Source organism: Littorina saxatilis, linkage group LG4, assembly GCF_037325665.1.
Source record: "Littorina saxatilis isolate snail1 linkage group LG4, US_GU_Lsax_2.0, whole genome shotgun sequence".
Classification (NCBI taxonomy): domain Eukaryota; kingdom Metazoa; phylum Mollusca; class Gastropoda; order Littorinimorpha; family Littorinidae; genus Littorina; species Littorina saxatilis.
The window spans coordinates 14,639,256-14,660,614 of record NC_090248.1 but is presented as its reverse complement, the minus strand read 5'-3'; the positions used below and the strand labels follow the sequence as shown (position 1 = coordinate 14,660,614).

At 43.7% G+C, this 21,359-nt stretch overlaps 1 protein-coding gene and 1 long non-coding RNA gene across 2 annotated transcripts in view; one reads left to right on the top strand and one right to left on the bottom strand.

The window, feature by feature from the left end:
* LOC138964050 (ATP-binding cassette sub-family C member 3-like) overlaps window positions 1-18,363 on the top strand; it is a 52,453-nt gene extending 34,090 nt beyond the window's left edge. The window contains exons 20-31 of the mRNA XM_070335930.1: window positions 6,160-6,343; window positions 6,673-6,781; window positions 7,255-7,492; window positions 8,330-8,484; window positions 9,610-9,765; window positions 11,460-11,659; window positions 11,810-11,936; window positions 14,999-15,100; window positions 15,460-15,606; window positions 16,077-16,402; window positions 17,109-17,303; window positions 17,663-18,363. Of these exons, the coding sequence (XP_070192031.1) occupies window positions 6,160-6,343; window positions 6,673-6,781; window positions 7,255-7,492; window positions 8,330-8,484; window positions 9,610-9,765; window positions 11,460-11,659; window positions 11,810-11,936; window positions 14,999-15,100; window positions 15,460-15,606; window positions 16,077-16,402; window positions 17,109-17,303; window positions 17,663-17,789 (2,066 nt within the window). The 3' untranslated portion in view covers window positions 17,790-18,363. The remainder of the gene's footprint in view (window positions 1-6,159; window positions 6,344-6,672; window positions 6,782-7,254; window positions 7,493-8,329; window positions 8,485-9,609; window positions 9,766-11,459; window positions 11,660-11,809; window positions 11,937-14,998; window positions 15,101-15,459; window positions 15,607-16,076; window positions 16,403-17,108; window positions 17,304-17,662) is intronic.
* A 2,394-nt stretch (window positions 18,364-20,757) lies between these two features.
* LOC138964049 (uncharacterized) overlaps window positions 20,758-21,359 on the bottom strand; it is a 2,062-nt gene continuing 1,460 nt past the window's right edge. The window contains exon 2 of the long non-coding RNA XR_011454994.1: window positions 20,758-21,024. This is a non-coding gene — a long non-coding RNA (uncharacterized lncRNA). The remainder of the gene's footprint in view (window positions 21,025-21,359) is intronic.

The following is a 21,359-nucleotide window of genomic DNA, read 5'->3' as shown; positions in this document are numbered from 1 at the left end:
CGCCCAACCCTCCTCCTTTATCCGGGCTTGGGACCGGCTGAAAGACCTTTAGGGTGCATCCAGGCGGAGTTGCTCCGCCCCTGGGTGGCGTCATTTACCTGCAATATTATAGGTGTTTCCGGGTACCTGGTGTATATGTGAACATCGCAAAAAGCTTGATTACATTGTGTAAGTGTTGCGGGGTTTTCATTGTACGTGTACCCAACACAAGGTCTGATTACCTTGTGTAACTGTTGTTGGGTTCTGTTACACGACACTTGAGATTGCCACAAGTTCTCAAACGTCGTATAGTTGTGTTCTTTTATTCTACGTCGCCCGTCTTCGCAGCAGCAGAAAACAACTCGTCAAATTGAGTTCGAGGATTTATTTAGCATTCCATACATACAATTGCACATCGTAGCAGAACTCAAATAGAAGCTTTTTAACATTCAAATCGCGCTGGCATATATAGTAAATACTCAATCTCGAGAATATTCCAGACCGAACATGATACAACTACATTATATGCGAACCGCCCATGGACTAGAATGGTGACGTTCTCTGTGACGTACATCAAAAGGTGCCGACGCCCTTAATCCGATCGAACGCCACGAACTCACACTAAAACAGCATGGTAAACAACTTGTTTTGACAGTACTAGAAAGTTCACCTGCATTCTCGTCCAAGCATAAATATTGTGTTTACAAAATATAATATCGGTACCTTCCCACAAAGTACAAATAAGTCAACTACATGCAACACACAAAACCGAACCAAAGTTCAGCAACGGTAGCGTTTCCTAACAGGTTCTCAGTGTATGTGTACTCAACAAAAGGCTTGCTTACCTTGTGTAAGTGTTGTTGGGTTCTCAGTGTATGTGTTCCTAGCACACACCATGGCTGCCACTCAGGCCCTAGGTTTTGCGGATCTCTCAGTGGATGTGTATACGGCATAAAGCCTTACTAACATATTACGATTGGTTCCGCAGTCTTCAGTGAACAGTGGTAAAATAAAGTCAGAGAAAATATAAGGTTCTAAAGGGGAGGGAGTCTTAAAACTTTAGATTTACATAAGTTATGAAACAGAAAAGCTGTTACGGAAGGGAATTGTAGAATTGTAACAGAGCGTCTTAAAATGGAGTTCCACTTTGTGTGTACACCTCGAAGGGGTTGATTATCTTGTGTAAGTTTTTGAGGGGATTTACAATACAATACAATACAATACAATAACTTTATTAATCTCTAAAAGAGAAATTGCATTGCTGAGCGTTTGTGTCCGTAATAATAACATACATAAAACATTCAAAATAAACATTTGTTCTTTGTCCTGAGAAAATACAGCACATTGGTTATCACATAAGAAAGTATATTAAAAATAAATTAACATGCATTCACCATCAACAATGCACAAACGAAAGTCAGCACCTTGCCGGTTATCACATATTGTCTAAGAGAGTAGAATAAGAGTATATAATCATGCAAAACAAAAACAACAATACTGAAACAATACAGAACACTGACCCCGTGCATCAGAGCGACAACACCAGCATCTACCGCCCCACCTGAGAATTGAAGATGTGAATTGCAGATGGAATGAACGAATTTCTGTAGCGTGTGGATCTTGCGGTTGGTTGTCTGAATCTGTTGCTCCTGTCTGTCCGTCTACTGTCAAATTCCGGTCTGAGTGGGTGCGAGTCGTCAGCCAAAATCTTCTGTACCTTGTCAGTCAGTCGTCGTTCATGTGTTGATGTGAAATTGTCCTGCTTCCTCCCAACCACCCCACTTGCTTTCCTGATGAATTTATCTAATCTATCCCTGTCTTGCTTGTTGATGTTGCCACCCCAACACACGGAGCCAAAGTACAACACACTATTGCACGTTGAAGTGTAAAACATCTGAAGGATTTCTTGTCTGATGTTAAAAGACCTGAGTTTTCTCAAAAAGTACAGGCGAGAGTGGAGTTTCTTCACAAGGGCATCAGAGTTTGGTTTCCATGTCAACTTATTGTCTATAATCACCCCCAAATACTTATACTGCTCTACCTTCTCTACGACCTCCCCCTTGATCACTATCTCCCTGTGTACATGTTCCCCCCTCCTGTTGTCCATTATCATTTCCTTTGTCTTCCCCACATTAAGCTCTAAATAGTTGTTTTCACACCACCCCACAAACCTATCTACCTCCTGCCTGTAGTCAGAGTCGTGGTCATCAGTCAGCAGTCCGGTCAGTCCAGTGTCGTCAGCAAACTTGGTTATGGGGCAGGAGTCACTAGAACTTCTAAAATCTGCTGTGTAGAGAGAAAAAAGAAAAGGTGAGAGTACTGTGCCTTGTGGTGCCCCTGTGTTTGTGCAGATTGTGTCTGAAACTGATTGCCCCCCCCCCCACCCTAACATACTGTGGCCTGTTTGTCAGGTAGTCCATAACCCAGAGGATGGTGGCTGCTGGGACATTCATGCTAAAAAGCTTCTCCGCCATTAAATGAGGCTGTATAGTATTAAAAGCGCTGGAAAAATCAAAGAACATCAAGCGAATATAAGAGCCAGGCTTTTCTAAATGAGAGTAGATCTTGTTTAAAACATTCAACACAGCATCATCAACACTCCTGTTTTTCCTGTATGCAAACTGACATGGATCAATAAAATCGTTCACACAATCACTCAGTTTGAACAAAACAACTCTCTCAAAGACTTTCATACAAACAGAAGTAAGTGCCACAGGTCTCAGGTCATTCATGGTTATCACAGTCTTTTTCTTTGGCACAGGAACAATGCATGAAGTTTTCCATAGGGCCGGTACCCTGCTAGCACCAAGCGACATGTTAAAAATGACTGAAAAAATATAACTAAGTTGCTCTGCACATAGTTTTAAAACTTTGGGCATCATCCCATCTGGTCCCCCCGCCTTGCTAGCATTAACATTCTTCAGCCCCCTCTCCACCTCTTCTTCCGTCACCACTATTGGGGAATCCCCTTCCGTAAGCCCACTATCACTGGTCAACCTGTCCCGCATTGCCTTCCTTTCCCCGCTGAAGTCATGCTTATCGAAGCGTGCATAAAACTGGTTGAGATCATTTGCATCTGACTGCGTAGCGTTGCTTGAACGTGTACTTTGCGAAGGGCCTCATTACTGAAAAACAGATTACTTACCTCTTCTAAATATATGTAATTGGACAAATACCGGGTGACACTGTGACCTTTTCGGATCAGTATACAGGTGTGCCGTGTAGGTGCTACTTAGCGTAATGCACTCTAAGCCTAGAATCACTATATAACTATTTCAGAGCACGTGATGTGACATACAAAGCTCGCTCTCCACCCCCACCCCCCACCTCCGACTCAAATTCGGACACGTGAACTTATTCCCCCGCCACTACTTTATCATAATTATGGCGTTGATTTTGGTGAGCAGGTAGTAAAGACAAAAGTAAATCAATGAACTATGAATGAATACAAAGATCAAAACCACGTCATTGTGTACATTTTGTGGTAGAAATGAAGAAACCCTTTTACATATGTTTTGGGAGTGTGATAAAGTGCAGACTTTTTGGATAGAATTTGTAAATTGGCTAAAGGCGAACTGCACCCATTGCGACAATTTAAAACTGTCTAAAGAACTGGTTATTCTTGGAGTTGCGAACAATGTAGTCACCGATAAAGCTTTTGATGTGTTATTAATCTGTGCCAAACACCATGTATATATTTCCAAAATGAACAAAAAGACCCCTCATTTTCAGACATTTAGTAGAAACTTTAAGCAAAGATTTATTTGTGAAAAGTATAACGCAGTTGTGAATTATACAGTAGATAAATTCTACAAGGATTGGCGCCTGTATATGCACGTTTTGATGTAACCCTTAGGTTTTTTCTTTCTTAAAACCTTTTGATAATGCGACCACCAAACCACTGAACATCCCCCCTCCCCATTCCATCCTCCCACCCCATGTATGTTGTAATTGTCCAAGTGTGTTTTTCTGTTATGTGATTCTGTCCTTTCGGTTAGGTGATGTCCTGTAATGTACAGCATATACATGTAAAAAAAAAAAAAAAAAAACTTTACAAAAAGAGAATAAAAAAAAAATTAAAAAAAGATCAAAACCACCAGTGCATCAAAACATTGTTAAATCAATAATCAGTAAATCAATATATTAATATAACAATTCAATGATTCAACAAAACAATGTATGGGAAGATATGGGCCTCATCCTTCCTAATCAAAGAAAGGGCATACTCCATCGGTGATTGAGAAAGCTTTAAAGAGATATAGCGAGACAGGAGAGAGAGAGAGAGAGAGAGAGAGAGAGAGAGAGAGAGAGAGAGAGAGAGAGAGAGAGAGAGAGAGAGAGAGAGAGAGAGAGAGAGAGAGAGAGAGTCGGAGTCGGAAATTTTATTTGTTAGGCCTCCGGCCCATAACAAGACTGGTGACACATAATACAAGCGAACAATGTTTAAAAGAAGCAACCTTGTGGACCTGCATCTTGCAACTGTGCATTTTCCAGAGAATCAGTGCGAAATCGTATAGCTTTGTAAATATACGTTGCTAACTGTCTTACCACTTGGTCATTTGTAGAGGATAGTAATTGGCACATTCAATATGGATGGGTTCCGATAATACTTTGAGGCTATTAATTCAACTCTGATCTCATTATATGCGGGACAAACAAGTAAAAAATGAACTTCCGTAGTGTGTGTGTGTGTGTGTGTGTGCGTGTGTGTGTGTGTGTGTGTGTGTGTGTGTGTGTGTGTGTGTGTGTGTGTGTGTGTGTGTGTGTGTGTGTTTGTTTGTATCAAAAACGAAATAAAATGCACAGCATTATGTCATCATAATTCTGCCATACAAAATCCGTGTATTTTTAATTAAACCTGTTGTGGTATGTATAGCAATGATGCATTGGCATAAATATCTGAGTCTGAGGTAGTCAAGTTTCGTTTAATTGTAATAATTATAAGTACTCTTGTATCGGGTTGCAATGAAGTTTCCGACCTTACGTATATTGAACAGACGGATGAACAAATTGCGCAGATACAGATATTGGCACACAAGCAATCCTTCGGTTGTTGACATATAAACTTAATCAAAAACATATCACCCACTCAAACAAACACACCCACCCGCGCACTACCGCATCCATACACACACACGCACGCACGCACGCACACACCCACACACACACACGCACGCACGCAAGCACACACACGCACACACACACACACACACACACACACACACACACACACACACACACACACACACACACACACACACACACACACACACACACACACACACAAAGAGCATAGGTGAAACTGTGCAAGAAAGCGAGACACTAGATCTAGATCTGTCTGTCTGCATGTAGCCTACCGGGTACTTACATGGACACAGAGATACTAACTACAGATCTCTGATGGACACGACTGCCAAATAGTCTCGGCCCGCTCAAAATAAGAATCACCGAGACTTTCAGTAATTCCATCGCGTGACGTCTAACCCTCGTACGTCATAATGTGACGTCAATGTAATATGACGTCTTCAAATGTTAAAGTTTCTACCACAGACATACACACATACATACATACATACATACATACGCACGCACGCACGCACAGACAGACAAAAGTTAGCATCGCATAGACTACACTTACGTGAGCCAACAAGTCGCGTAAGACGAAATAACAACATTTAGTCAAGCTGTCGAACTTACAGAATGAAACTGAACGCACTGCATCTTTTCACCAAGACCGCATACTCGTAGTTTCGTCAGTCCACCGCTCGTGGCAAAGGCAGTGAAATCGACAAGCCAGAATAGTGCGGTAATGGTCGCGCTGAGCAGGATAACACGCTTTTCTGTATCTCTATTCTTTTTAGTGTACTGAGTTTGTTTTTAATCCAAACATATCATATCTATATGTTTGTGGAATCAGGGACCGACAAGGTATAAGATGAAATTGTTTCTAAATCGATTTCGGACATTTAATTTTAATCATAATTTTTATATTTTTAATTTTCAGAGCTTGTTTGTAATCCAAATAACACACACACACACCCACACACACACACACACACACACACACACACACACACACACACACACACACACACATACACACACACACACACGTGCATAAACAAATAAACAAGCGAGCAAGCATTTCACATGCTCACACGAAAAAAATTCTCTTTGCAGTGGAGAAAATGAAGGAGAAAATTCTACATCGCCTGGAGTCAGTTACTAAAGATTCCAACGAAGGTAGCAGTGAAGATTCTGAAGACAGCGCAGAGAGCTCTATTGACAATGACGATGTCATCCGGGCCCTTCTCCAGTCACCTACACGTGAAGAAACGAGATCACACGAGATGGGCAGCAGCGAGTGAGTAGAGCAAAACCTAGTTATCATTATTGATGAAACAAAGGACTACAAATTTGCCAGTTGTTTTTCTTGTTGTATGATTCAAGGCACAGTCCTTCCAGCGTAAACGATTCGGCTCATGCTGATTTGTGGTATGTGTCCAAGGTGGGGGTGGGGGTTTCTTATCCAATTAAAAAGCACGGGCATATGGGAAGGACTGTACCTTGAATGAAGTGCTTGCGTATGCAATATTGGTTCAAACAAAACTTTATTCAATTTTAATATCGCGAGATGTATACAACATCTGGCATTCAGGATCCACACTGAAGCGCATGCAATATTCATTCCAGTGTGTCAGGCAGCAGTTCCGATGCAGACGATGTCGAAGAAGACAACGCTGGATCAGCAAACACAAAGAAAGGAGTGTTGGTAGAGGATGAGGAATACAAAGTGCAGCATGTAAGTACACATATAAATACGTACATCTTTGCATGTTGTGATCAAACGAATCCATGGAGATTGACATAGCTGCGGGTAACGAAATTACGGTATTTCAACATGAAAATTCCCATTCTGTTTAGAACGCAGTTAGTTTGTAGATGTAGTGTGTGTCCCCGTGAATGGATGCTGTTGTCGCACGCAAAAGCCTGGTTAGGTCTGTGATGGTATAGAGAAGGAAGGCTGACGCTGTCCTGGAGGAACACTGACTTTCACGATCTGTGTATAAGGTCATATTTTGGTCAACAAATAAAAAAATAACGTATGTTTTGTTGTCTGAAGAGTTGTTTTTTTATTTGTTTGAATATACGTACCATCTTCTAATGACACTGACCTCATGAAGTCAAACTGATTTTAAGGCTCCGTGCTGTTTGCACGACGGCCCTTGACACTCTAAAAGTCTCCTATTAAAAAGCAATCTGTGTGTTGTCCAGGCGACTCTGCAGACGTTCAAGGAGTACGCCAGGGCGGTGGGGTACGGCTGGGTGGTGGCGCTGGTGTTGCTGGACATGCTGCAGCAGACAGTGGAGAGGGGCAGCGGCGTGTCCCTCACTCGCTGGACAGATGACCCCCAGCTCGGCAACCTGACCGCTCTGCCCGCCGACAGTGAGCAGCGCGCTCGCCTCAACAACTACTACCTGGCTGTGTACGCTGGCTTTGGGCTCATCCATGGTGAGCGTGATGGACACAGAGCACCGGTAACTCGGTGACACGGGCTGGATGGGGGCTGGGCGACGTTATGTTCTCCTGTCCAATACTACTACCGAGAATAGCATCAGTACACAGGACACCTTGTCCCCACCCATCCAGTGTCATTTGTCTGTGACACAAACAAAGATGAAGACAGACAGGTGAAGGGACAGGCAGAGAGAGAGAGAGAAGGGCAGAGAGGGTGAAAAACAAAGTAATGGACGAACAGAGACAAGCTGGCAAGCAGACAGACAGGCAGACAGCCAGCAAGCCAGCCAGCCAGCCTGTCAGCCAGCCAGCCATACTGACATGTGGCTAGGCAGGCAGCGAGACAGACAGTATCACATACAGAGGCGCGTGCAAACAAATTTACATGTAGATAGACAGACAGACGTGCTTTGACAGACAAACAGACTGACAGACGGACAGACTGACGCACAAGGCAGAAAGTCACACGTTAACATGATTGCATACGCTTTCCATCTTTCAACATGCACTTCTATCCGGTTGCACCAACTCTGCTTTAGACAATTCGTCCGTCAGTTGAAATATATCGACTCATCTTTTGAAAGACAAGAAAATGTAGCCTTTTTCGTTCTCGTTTCTTTTTGCCCTATAATTTGAAGCGTCTTAACTCACCTTAACTCCAAAAAGTGTTACCGTTTTCTCTCTCATGATAACATTCTTTAATGATAATCATTTTCTTTTCGTTTCATTTTGCGTTATGATTTGAAGAATATTTACTAACTTTTCTTCGAAAAGCAAAAACATGTAACCATTTTCTCTTTCGTTTCAATTTGCACTAACTTCTTGTGACAGCTGTGTCAACCCTGGTGTTCAAGCTGACTCAGGAGATGCGGCAAGTGGTGGTTGCACGTGTCTTACACAATAGGATGCTGTCACGTGTCCTGCGAGCACCAATGAGGTTTTTTGACACAACTCCAGTCGGTCGCATCGTCAGCAGATTTTCGTCCGTAAGTACGACGTCGGTATAATTACCGTTTTTGAGTCACTTGAGAAAAAGTGACTCTATGTAATCGGTCAGTGTTAGTCTGTCCGGCCGGCCGGCCGGCCGGCCGGCCGTCCGTAGACACCACCTTAACGTTGGACTTTTCTCGGAAACTATCAAAGCGATCGGGCTCATATTTTGTTTAGTCGTGACCTCCAATGACCTCTACACTTTAACGATGGTTTCGTTGACCTTTGACCTTTTTCAAGGTCACAGGTCAGCGTCAAAGGAAAAATTAGACATTTTATATCTTTGACAAAGTTCATCGGATGTGATTGAAACTTTGTAGGATTATTCTTTACATCAAAGTATTTACATCTGTAGCCTTTTACGAACGTTATCAGAAAAACAAGGGAGATAACTAGCCTTTTCTGTTCGGCAACACACAACTTAACGTTGGGCTTTTCTCGGAAACTATAAAAGTGACCGGGCTCAAATTTTATGTGAACGTGACTCATTGTGTTGTGAATAGCAATTTCTTCCTGTCCATCTGATGCCTCATATAATATTCAGAACTGCGAAAGTGACTCGATCGAGCGTTTGCTCTTCTTGTAACTACTGTTACATTGCACGGTTTTTGAAAGCTACCGTATTGTACTTTTGACAGTGTCATTGCAGTGGTTCAGTATCATGAGATACTCAATTCGGGAAGAGATGAATTTGGGTTACTGAACACATCTCTATACTAAGCTTTTTTAAGGCTCCAGCCGAAGACGTTTCTCAACGTGCCTCGTCTTCGGCTGGAGCCTTTAAAAAGCTTAGTTTGTTTGAATGTTACGAATTTAAATTTAAATTAACTGTTAGATAGTTATTGTTGTACTCAAAATTGTGCGCGCGCGTGCGTGCGTTCGTTCATGCATGCGTGCGTGCGTACGTGTATGTAAGTGTTTGTCTGTGTGCTTGCGTGCGTGTATGCGTGCGAGTGTGTGTATGTGGGGCCCTTCGTGTGTGCTTGCGTGCGTGCTTGCTTGCAATCGTGTGTGTGTGTGTGTGTGTTTCGTATAATAGCAATTATCATCCATACCCCAAGACGGGTTACACAAACTCACAGCACTCAAAAAGTGTAAACTTGCCGTGTTGACCGCTGCAGGATCTGTACATCATGGACACGGAACTGTCAGACACGATGGCATGGGCGGTCAACTCTGTCATTGGCATCGTCAGCAAAATGGCTATCATTTGTTACATCACCCCTTTCTTCGTTCTTCTCATCTTTCCCATCGCGGCTGTCTTCTACTACGTCCAGGTAAGATGCTTATCTCTGTCGATGTACAACCCTAAATTACAAGTGTTGGTATTCCACACAGTGTGAAATAGATAAAATCGTATTTAAATAAAACAGGGCGCTTTCTTAAGATCTGAGAAACAAAGGGACTTTATTTCATCCCGAGGAGGAAAGTCCTTTGTTTATTTTAATGCTTGTAACTCAGGTGCCAGGAATGCTTGTAACTCAGGTGCCAGGAATGCTTGTAACTCAGGTGCCAGGAATGCTTGTAACTCAGGTGCCAGGAATGCTTGTAACTCAGGTGCCAGGAATGCTTGTAACTCAGGTGCCAGGAATGCTTGTAACTCAGGTGCCAGGAATGCTTGTAACTCAGGTGCCAGGATTGCTTGTAACTCAGGTGCCAGGAATGCTTGTAACTCAGGTACCAGGAATGCTTGTAACTCAGGTGCCAGGAATGCTTGTAACTCAGGTGCCAGGAATGCTTGTAACTCAGGTGCCAGGAATGCTTGTAACTCAGGTGCCAGGATTGCTTGTAACTCAGGTGCCAGGAATGCTTGTAACTCAGGTGCCAGGAGATTGGTTCCGCACAGCTCTCACGTCCTATGCATTAAGAAAACTTACGTTCCTTTTTTTCTTAGAACTGAAATCGTTAGTCAAACGAACAGTTGTGTTAGCGTGAGTTTGTTTTTGTGTTATACCTGTTCCTGAAAAAGAAACGAAACGAATATTTCCGGTGATATTAAAGGCACAGTACGCCTCCCGTAAACCATCACAGATACTGTCAGGCTTTTACACACAGTATACCTTCCATTTGAACACTCACCGAACGGAAACATCCTAGGTGCCCTACGTAAAGAGCGAGCAATTTTCAAAGAATTAATTTTTCGGATTGAGACCATCTCAATCGGACCCATCCTGAACTCAGGTCAAAAATGAGTTACTTCCCTTCAACTGGCGATAGCCGTGGAGCGATGATTGTGCGTTTTGGCGCTAGACCTAACTTTTAAAATCTAAATAATAAATTGACAGCTTGTTACACAAACATTCTTAAATCATAAAAGAATTATTTTTTCATCAAGACAAGATCAGTACAATTCGAAGTTTTGAAAGTTTGAAAAAAGAAAAGCCCGGAAGCAGGGTCACGCAAGGTCGTGGTTTTCGTAGCAGACGACGGTTTATAGGCAGTCAAAAGCCATCGCTCGAGTTCTTATGAACCACATTCGTTTGTTTCGGGAAAAGTCAGAGGTACATGATAACGTGATATTGCAGATAAGCTCACAGCGAGCCGCATTTAAATTACAAACTGACGACTGCATTGTGAAAAAGGGAAACTGGATCACACGGGTTCACGATGGCTCAGGGGTAAGATAAACCACGCAAAAATAAATTCTTTGAAAATTGCTCGCTCTTTACGTAGGGCACCTAGGATGTTCCCGTTTGGTGAGCGTTCAAATGGAAGGGTGTTTGTACTGTGTGTAAAAGCCCGACAGTATCTGTGATGGTTTACGGGAGGCTTACTGTGCCTTTAAATTTGCATTTCTAGCTCCAAATTCAGCAGAGCTATAATAAAATATATATGACAAAGAGGAGTTAGCCAATTACATGTAGATGAATTTGAACTGCACCAACCCTTGCAGAAGCTGAGATTGTATCTGCCACGCCTTGTGTGAGAACGATCGTGTATCCAAAATTCTGTTTCCATTTTCCTGTTGTAGGTAGTGTACGTCCCCACCATGCGACAACTGGAACGCTTCCAGTCAAAAGTCCGCTCCACCATCTACAGCTTCTTCAGTGAGACGCTAGGCGGCGCTGCGGTGGTGAGAGCGTACGGAGTCCAGCAGAGATTCATGGTCGAGTTCCAGAGACGCCTGGATCTGTCGTCGTCTGCTAGATTTGCTTGGGCATGCTGCGGACAGTAAGCTTCTTTTATATATGTATATGCTCTTTGTGTGTGTAGAACCCCCCACCCCCCCCCCCCCCACACACACACACAAACGCGCATGAACAATCGACGTTCACCCTTGATAAAAATGAACAGAAGATTTTCACCGTCGTCGTGTTTCAGATGGCTCAACGTACGTATGGAGTCGATGGGCACAGTGGTGGTGGGGGCAGTGGTGGTGTCAGCCGTGACCTTGAGGGACACCATGACGGCCGGGATGGTGGGACTGGCAGTGTCTGTGGCGCTCGATGTAAGTCTACTCTTCTTTCATCATAGACTATCTTCCCACGCTCAAGGCCGGCAGACAACTCTGTCAGTGAAGAGGAGCCGCTGTGAAGCGGAGACAACTGCGTCACCCTTTCACACAGTGAGGGCCCCAAAGGGTTTAAAATCGTGATCGTGATTGGTGTTTTTTGACCTTTCTGTGACCGTGATTGCCGAAATTTCCATTTCTGTGATCGTGATGGGACTTTGCCCGTGATCCGTGATGACAAAAAAATCAAGTCTCGTGATCGTGATCGTCATTTGTTTTCGTGATCGTGATGGGCATTATTGCAAAGCATTTTATTTTCAACATACATTTTTCACAGCTGTATCACTCTATGAGTATGATCCTCTATTCGTCAAGGAGCTAATCCCGATTGAAGGGAAGCAACAACACATTCAGAAATGTGATTTTGACAGCAATTGCTTCTCTTTAAGAGAACCAATTACAAAAAAAGAGATCCAATCAGAAGGCGAATTGCAAAAGTCTGCCAAACTTCATCCAATGGAAGGGCTTCGTGCTAAAGTTTTGAGTGCATTCAGTCAAATTCGAAGATCAAAAATGGCGTGCAGCGGTACTGTCATCGAACTTCTGTTATATTTTGTGGATTCAAGCCAGACCAAAGCAGGCGGCGAGAATGCCTTCCTTGGTGGAAAGGTCACGCTACGGGTCCGTCTTTCCGAAGACGAAATGTCAAGGTATGTCATCTATCAGAGCCGGACTAGGTAAGTACCAGGGGGGGGGGGGGGGTTACAGTTGAGGGTCCAGGGGGCAAGGCCCCTTGGTGGGGGTCCAGGGGGCGAAGCCCCCTTGGTGGGGGTTGTAAGGGGGCGAAGCCCCCTTGAAGCTGAACGTTTTTTGATGTTTCTGGAGGGAAAGGAAGCCTCTCCTTGAACGAAAAAGGTAAATTCGACAGCAAGCTGTATAGGCAATGAAGAAGAATTGAGATTGTAAGGACTCATACTTTTCATCACAAAAATCGTTGAAGAAAAATGTCTTTCGAAAGGGGGTGAGAGGTGCGATTTCTCCTCGGATTTCATGATGATCCAGATGCAACCCCCCCTCCCCCCTTTCCTCCCCCACAAAAAAAAGCGTTTGGGAGGTACATGCTTAAGCCAGGGGGGGGGGGGGGTTTGCGCAACCCCTGTAACCCCCCCCCCTAGTCCGGCCCTGTCTATGTTGCTCTATGACTGTTCTGAATGTAGGCAAGGATCTTGAAATTTGTTTAAGATCTTTGAGATTGATTGAGATCATTGACATTGTCGACATTGTCACGTCCGGCTGTCACTCGCTCAGTGTGACCTCGACTGGCTCGAGTCTGATCGAGTCTGCGTGTAGCCAAAACCGAAACTAGAAAATGTGTTTTTCATCCCAGCAACGTGGACACGCTTGGCATAGATTCTAATTGTCGCTTCTTTGCATTAAGCTTGGATTTATTTTAGCGCCTGTAAACTTATCAACAATGGGTTAAATTCAGGAACTATGGCGGGGAGACGTGCCAGTTTGGGTCACTTGATCCTCATGTCAAAGTCGACCAAAGTCATGTTCGTTGGGGATTTTGTTATTATAGACTCTACCATCACACATACATGTAGTTTAATTTCAATCCACCCAATAGTTTTTGAGAAAATGGGTTTAAAAGATTTAGCTCTGGAAATGTGAAATTGTGCAAGTATATATTCATGTGTGTGAGTGAGGGTGTGGGAGTTGAATGTGTATGAGTGTATATTCCTTCACCCACCTTCATGATTCCTAGACTGACCTTTAGTCAGGATTATAGACTCTACCATCACACATACATGTACTTTAATTTCAATCCACCCAATAGTTTTTGAGAAAATGGGTTTAAAAGATTTAGCTCTGGAAATGTGAAATTGTGCAAGTATATATTCATGTGTGTGAGTGAGGGTGTGGGAGTTGAATGTGTATGAGTGCAGGGGCGGATTACAGGGGGGGGAGGGGGGGGAGGGGGGTTACAGGGGTTCCGGAACCCACACCCCCCCCCCGGCTGTCAAAAAAAATAAAATAATAATAATACTAACTTTAAAAGAAATAATGAGTGGCTGCTGACACCAGTTGATCATGTTTAAAATCAAGGATAAGCCATAAATTGTTCATAAAATAGCTAAATCTCTTCAGCTTCTGGGGGGCTAAGCCCCCCAGACCCCCCAATGGGGCCTTGCCCTCGACCCCAGGTTGTAACCCCCCTTTGGCTTAACTGCTCCGCCCCTGGAGTGTATATTCCTGTGAGTGTCTGTATGAGAGAGAGAGAGAGAGAGAGAGAAAAAACAATGAAAACAACATTCTTGTTACTGATTACAAATCATGAGATATGTATTTCTATGTGTGTATGAAAGAGAATTAAAAAAAAATAATAAAAAAGTGCAACAGTTGTCACTTTGTGTTGAATAAACAATAGATCCAGAGGAGCGAATTACTGTGTGGTTGTGTTTACTTTGACACGTGCTTTCTGTACATGCAACTTTTACCGTGACCGTGATTCGCCACTGGTGTTCGTGATCGTGAAAACAAAAATCAAGGTAACTGTGATCGTGAAAGCTAAAATTTCCCTTCCCGTGATCGTGATAATACCCCCCCTTTGGGGCCCTCCACAGTGTTTAGGTCAGACATATGTTACTTGTTAGCCAAAGACGTGTTAAAATTTGAGATGATCGATCCGACTGGAGTCGCGTTAATCAAAAACGTCGGTCTTATATTGGCGAACGACAAGAAGAAGATATCGGTAACATCCTCAAAAAATGAAAATTGAATTCGGAAACGGAGAACACATTTTATTTGTGTTCTTATTCAGCGAAAAGCGAAATTAAGTTCGAAAAGAATTTATAACGCAAATACACATGTATTGGCATCACGTAAGAATTCTGTCCCTAATCTTTCGCAGGTTTTACAGGGAATTGACAAATACTTTCGAAAAAGAAGTTTGTCTCGATGACTTCGCCATATCAACAGTAGAAATGAATCGTTTGGTCACCGCGAGGCTTTGCATGTATCGATATCGTATCTAATTAACCGACTTATGTGTGCAGATGACAGAGACTGTCCGCCACATGGTTCGGATGGTGAGCTGGGTACAGACGGACATAGTCAGTGTCGACCGTGTCAAGGAGTACTCAGAGATGACAGTGGAGGTGAGTGTATTCTGAGCCATCTTGGTCCTTTAAAGTACAGGCTTAGAACACTCTCGGAAAGGAAACCCCCGACAAAATGTCGACCATTGTCTCCATATCTGGCAGTAGTGGGCAGTTTCAGGGATGTCGCAAAGTTTGTCCTGGTCCACTCCATGGCCGCGCAACGTTTCCTGAACAATTAAAAGGTTCTGGAGACCCCGCCTCGACTGGTTACATGGCTCATACCATCTCAGCTTCCTCTTCTTGACAGTGGTCAGCAGGACTTCGTAGTGATTCACGTGTTGATTGATGGTTCTGCGGGCTTCCTCGTTAGTGATGTGAACTCACTGTACGTAACTGAGTGCCTCTGTTCGTTGCAGGCTGACTGGAGGAGAGGGGAGACAACCCCCAAAGCGTCCTGGCCTGAACACGGAGAGATCGAGATCAATGACCTTGCCCTGCGCTACAGGGAGGGTCTGGACTTGGTGCTGAAAGGAATCAACGTCCACATTAAGGCAGGAGAAAAGGTCAGTAAGCTGAACTTCTAAAACTTACAGGAAATGAGAGATTTTTGACAAAAAAAGGAAGAAGACAAGAATGCTTCTGCATGCATGGTTAAGCTAAAGATGACGTTTACTACGTAAGCCTGATTGTAGTTATTTGAAACGCTTTGAGTTAAAATGCTTCGAGCAGCTGGGAGCGCGCTGCCCCTTTCCTGTTAAATCTTTATTTAACAGAGCTAACAAACGCTTTATTTTGCTGAACCCCTGCACACAGTTGTGCAGGTAGCTGTGCAATTAGCTATCCCCCTGCTACAATATCTCTGTTGTGTTTTGGTTTTTTTACTTTGAGAAAAAGAGAATCATACAGAGAAACCGTTGAAAATGATGTGAGTTACATGGTTTCCATCCAATATCGTAGATGTGCAGTGTACAGATTCATAGATATTAACTGACCTAACACAGAGATCTCGATTATAATGTATAACCTTCACCAGGTGGGCATCGTGGGGCGGACAGGGGCAGGCAAATCCTCCCTGACTCTCGCTCTCTTCCGCTTGGTGGAGCCAGCCAGGGGCACGGTCAGGATAGACGACCTTGACACCAATGACCTTGGCCTTCATGACCTTCGCTCTCGCCTGACCATCCTGCCCCAGGACCCCGTCATCTTCGCCGGAAGTCTGCGTATGAATCTGGATCCCTTCACGCATTACAAGGATGCGGAAGTGTGGGAGTCCCTGAAGTATGCGCATCTGAGTGACTTTGTGTCGGGACTGAAGGATCAGCTGGATCACGAGTGTGGGGAGGGAGGAGAGAATCTGAGGTGAGTGTCATGTCTTCATCAAGTCTAGGTTAGCAGCATTGGGCCTGTTACATATATTGCTGCTGAGTCTCACTTGTTGGAGCTGACCAATTTTAAAAAAAGGGCCATGCCAAAATAGCGAATGTGTGTTTGTGTGTGTGTGTGTGTGTGTGTGTGTCACTATGTGTGTCACTGAGTGTGTCACTGTGAGTGTCATTGTGTGTGTCTCAATGTGTTAGTGTGAGTGTCCTTGTGTATCACTGTGTATCACTGTGTGTGTCACTGTGTATGTCACTGTGTGTCTCACTGTTTGGCACTGTATGTATCACTGTATGTGTGACTGAGTGTGTCAGTCACGGTGAGTGTCACTGTGTGTGTCATTATGTGTTAGTATGTACGTGTGTCACTGTGTGTGTGTCACTGTGTGTGTGTCACTGTGCATGTCAGTGTGGGACAGCGACAACTGGTGTGTCTGGCATGCACCTTACTGATTGTGTAACACGTGTAACTGTGTGTTACTGTATGTGTCACTGTGTATGTCATTGTGCGTGTGTGTGTGTCACTGTGCGTGTCAGTGTGGGACAGCGACAACTGGTGTGTCTGGCGCGCACCTTACTGATGTTGTAACATGTGTCACTGTATGTGTCACTGTGTGTGTCACTGTGTGTGTCACTATATGTGTCACTGTGTATGACACTGTACGTGTGTGTGTCACTGTGTGTGTCAGTGTGGGGCAGCGACAACTGGTGTGTCTGGCGCGCACCTTACTGCACAAGACACGGGTCCTGGTGCTGGACGAGGCCACGGCGGCGGTGGACATGGAAACTGATGATCTGATTCAGCGAACCATCCGCTCTCAGTTCACACACTGCACCGTGCTCACCATCGCTCACAGACTCAACACCGTCATCGACTATGACAAGTGAGTCGTGTCAATATTCTTATGTGTGAATATGTGTTATAAGAAATGTTGTATCAACATTATATTTCATAATCGCCTTTTGATGGACAGAGAATAAAAGCTGAAAGTGGGATGGGGCTTGGGGTTTTAAATCTCCTGTACCTATTAAATCTGTCTGTCTGCCTTCCTGTATATATATATCTGTGTACATCTCTGTACTGTCGGATTGTCTGTATCCTTTGTTAACATGTCTTAATCAAGCCTGACAGTTTATCGCCATTTATCTCTGTTTTACTTTTTTCAACACACGCTGGTTTTACAGCAGAATACTGTTTTCAAATACTTACTCCTGGTCGACTTGTTCCCGTTGACGGTTTCAGAATCCTGGTGCTCGACAAGGGCCAGGTGGTGGAGTTTGATTCTCCCGGCCAGCTGATGGACGATCCCCACTCTGTCTTCCATCACATGGTCAAAAAGGCAGGACTTCTCGCCAAAAAGCCCTCATAATTATGTCGTCAGCAGTTGAGAAGTTACGGAATCGTCGAAAGAGGTCCCGGACATTTGTTCAACAGAAGTGCAGAGACCAAACTCCAAAGTGCCTCCATACTAGTGTTGAACACAGCAAGACTTGCAGACAAACACACAGAAAAATGCACACGCACGCATGCACGCACGTACGTACTAACGTACGCACGCACACGCGCACGCACGAACGCACACACACACACACACGCACACTGACACACACACACTGACACACACACACTGACACACACACACACACACACACGCACACACACACACACACACACACACACACACACACAACTCGTGAGGCTGAAAACTTTGGGCAAACTTTGTTACGGTTATAGATGATTGTATGACTGGGATTTTTGTGGTATAAAAAGCATGTTCTGTGTTCATGTCCTGTCGCTAACAGGTAAGGTACGTCTGGCTCTACCTTCGGTTATGTCTCCTGACCATGCTGACTGCCTGCAATTGACAATATGTCAGTGTGTTTTGTGCAACAGACTGACAGTCTGCATGAACTGTGAGTTTAGAAATAAAAGTGAAAACCATACATATATAGTGTTCTTCTTCGTTCTTGTGGAAAATCCTTTACTGCTTCGTGGGGATGAATGCCGCACATTCAAAACGCACGGACACACACACACACACACACACACACACACACACACCCCACACACACACACACAAGTTTATATTTTAACGCAGGTAACTGCTGGAAGATAGCGGATTTTGTTGGGAAAAAAACAAATTGGTCGGCGAGGTAGGCAACTCAATTGAAACCGTTGTAAGGACAATTTGCGGTAGTTGTCTCCCGTGGAGTGGCAAACTTGACTGATGATTAGTTCTGCTTTATCTTGCAGCATATGAGACTGTGATGTACATGTGTGTGGGTGCGTGTTCACTTGAGAATGTGTGTTTAAACATACATTCGCGTGTCAATCGCGCGCGCGCTCGTCTGTGTCTGTGTGTCTGTCTCTGTGTGTGTCTCTGTGTGTGTGCGTGCGCAGTGCGTGCGTAAGTCAGTGTGTGTGTGTGTCTGTCTGTGTGTGTGTGTGCGTGCGTGCGTGAGTGTGTGTGTGTGCGTGCGTGCGTGCGTGTGTGTGTATGTGTGTGTGTACCACGCACACCACTCACACCAGCATGTGTGTATTTACCCTTCCCAGTCCCCATTAATGTTTCTTTTTCAAATCGATTGATGTCACCCTGAACTTGCAAAAAAAAGCTGCCTTGGCTACATTTTGTTGAGTAGAATCAGCGAGGTTTGTGCTTCCCCGGCTACAGTAGCTCCGTGTTCAAGTACTCAATCAATCAATCAATCAATCAATCAATCAATCAAGCAAACGAACAAGCAAGACAAAAAACAACCGAACAACTCAATAACTAGCCAACCAACTATCCAGCCTGATGCAACCTTCCAAACTAACAAGGGAGCAGGAGGCACATATCTCCATCGTGTTTTTGTTTTTGAGTTTTATATTTATTTTCATTTTACCGAGACTCTTCATATAACATTCTAGCGTTTCTTCTCTTTCTCCATGCAGTAAAAGTGACTACGTAGTGTGCCTGTGCTGGTCACACAACCCGCGTCAGGACGCAATGAAGCGAGTATCCAGTGGCCAGCCGCTGCTGTGGCCAGCTGACCAGTTCTAGCCATGTTTTTAAAGAGGTTTTGAACAGAGTGGTGGGGAGGGAAGAAGGAGTGTCTCTTAAAGGGGGGTTCCACTGCAGAACGGTATACACGAGAAGGAGGGAATAATGCTGCGTCGCTCACAAGAAAAAACGGTTTTAGGTGTGACGAAAAAAGGAACAGGGCCGGAGTACGGTGATAAATACAAGACTTATTTAACAACCATTTGAAAAATACTTACATCCCCCGTGGCTGCCCGCATAACGAAACCGTTTTTCTCGTGTTTTGAACTTGCCAGTGTTACAGCACAGAGCAGATTCCGTCCCGCACTTCGCTTTGTGTAGGGGAAGGGCCCCTAATATGGACCACTTTTTGTTTATTGCTGATAACTAGATTGTTTTCTTGCGAAAAAGTTTCATTTTGTGGTTGGTAGTCCTTCTCTCTTAGTTTAACCGTTAGGCCTAATTACAGTGAAATAGCTTTGATAGACCTTCAGAAAAAATTAAATACAGAAAAAAATCACAAAAGGTCCATATTAGGAGCCTGGGCGCCCAATATGGACCAGTGAAGCGGCCTTCACGAATCACTGTAAAAAGCCCCCTATACTTCAAAATAACATGATACAACTTAGTGTGCAAGTCAGACTAATTCAAATATGCTTTAGATTTAGCTGTTTTGGGTTGATGAGAGTATTATTTGAAGCACACCAGGAAACTAAAGAAGCTTGTGAAAAACAGAGTGAAAATAAGTGAAATTATCAACTTTCACACAAAAAAAAGACTATTTGTTATATTTTTTGAAATCTTGAGGGCTAGTTATAGATTATTTTCAGCAAGCTTAAATTCTTAATGAATTAACTAAAATTGCCTTTGGTTTTTATTTTCTTCGATTTGTTGAAGGTGTTCCATATTAGGGGACTCACACATACTTTGAGGTTTTGCTATTATTTTTTGTTTGCAGTAGAAACTCGGGGTACACACTGTTAAAATGTAACAAATACTGTCTTAGCTGTCATATATAGCCATTTTTGTGTTATAAAAGCTTTGGCTGTGGACAGAAACGAGTCCGTTTTAGGCGGCAAATTTAGAGTAAACGCTGCCAAAAGTGAAAAAAAGCGAAAAAGCCTGACGGTTTTGAGGTTTGTGTTTCTGCAACTGTTTTGGCATGTGCAACTTATCTAGAGAGGGTGAATAAAGCGAATGAAATTGTTTTGAGCGCTCTGGCGCCGTTAGTTTGTCAGAACAGGAGGTGGTCCATATTGGGAGCCTCAGTTTCACCTACATCACGTGGCCACCCAAACATCCGCACAACGCAACATTTTCACGAGAAAAACACGTTTATTTGTTTGCTTTGTCTTTATAACACATTTCTATCTACATTTACCACTACAACACCAAATTGTTTAATTTATTTTGCAAGTGAATCGTTATCATACAAAATAACGTTAGCACGAGACGAACAAAGGGAAGACACTCATGCACATTTTCTCAGAGCGCGTCTGCTTCTCCGACTGTTTCGATCGAATCGTGTAATATCTATTTTTGCGGAAACCTCCCGAAGCAATGCAGTCTTAGCGGGTTCCACCTGTAACATAATAAAATACCCGTTTTTATTTGGAATGAGTGACGTCCTGTTCTTCGTCAGGTCACACCTATTTCGAAAACTAAGCGTCGCACTGACAGAGAACCAGCGCCCTGCCATTAGAAGGTATCTTCAACATCTTCATTCTGTTAATAGCTAGCTACTCGCTGGGTGTAGTCCCGGTTGACCGTATCTCGTTTAACAGTATGCATTCATTGGAACGGACTCGCAGTGTCGTTTGATCGTATTTGCTCATGTTTGGTTTTCGCTGTCAGTACACACATTACACACGGGCTTGTGTAGAAAGGTGATATACAAGTGTTTTTATTCAAGAGAAA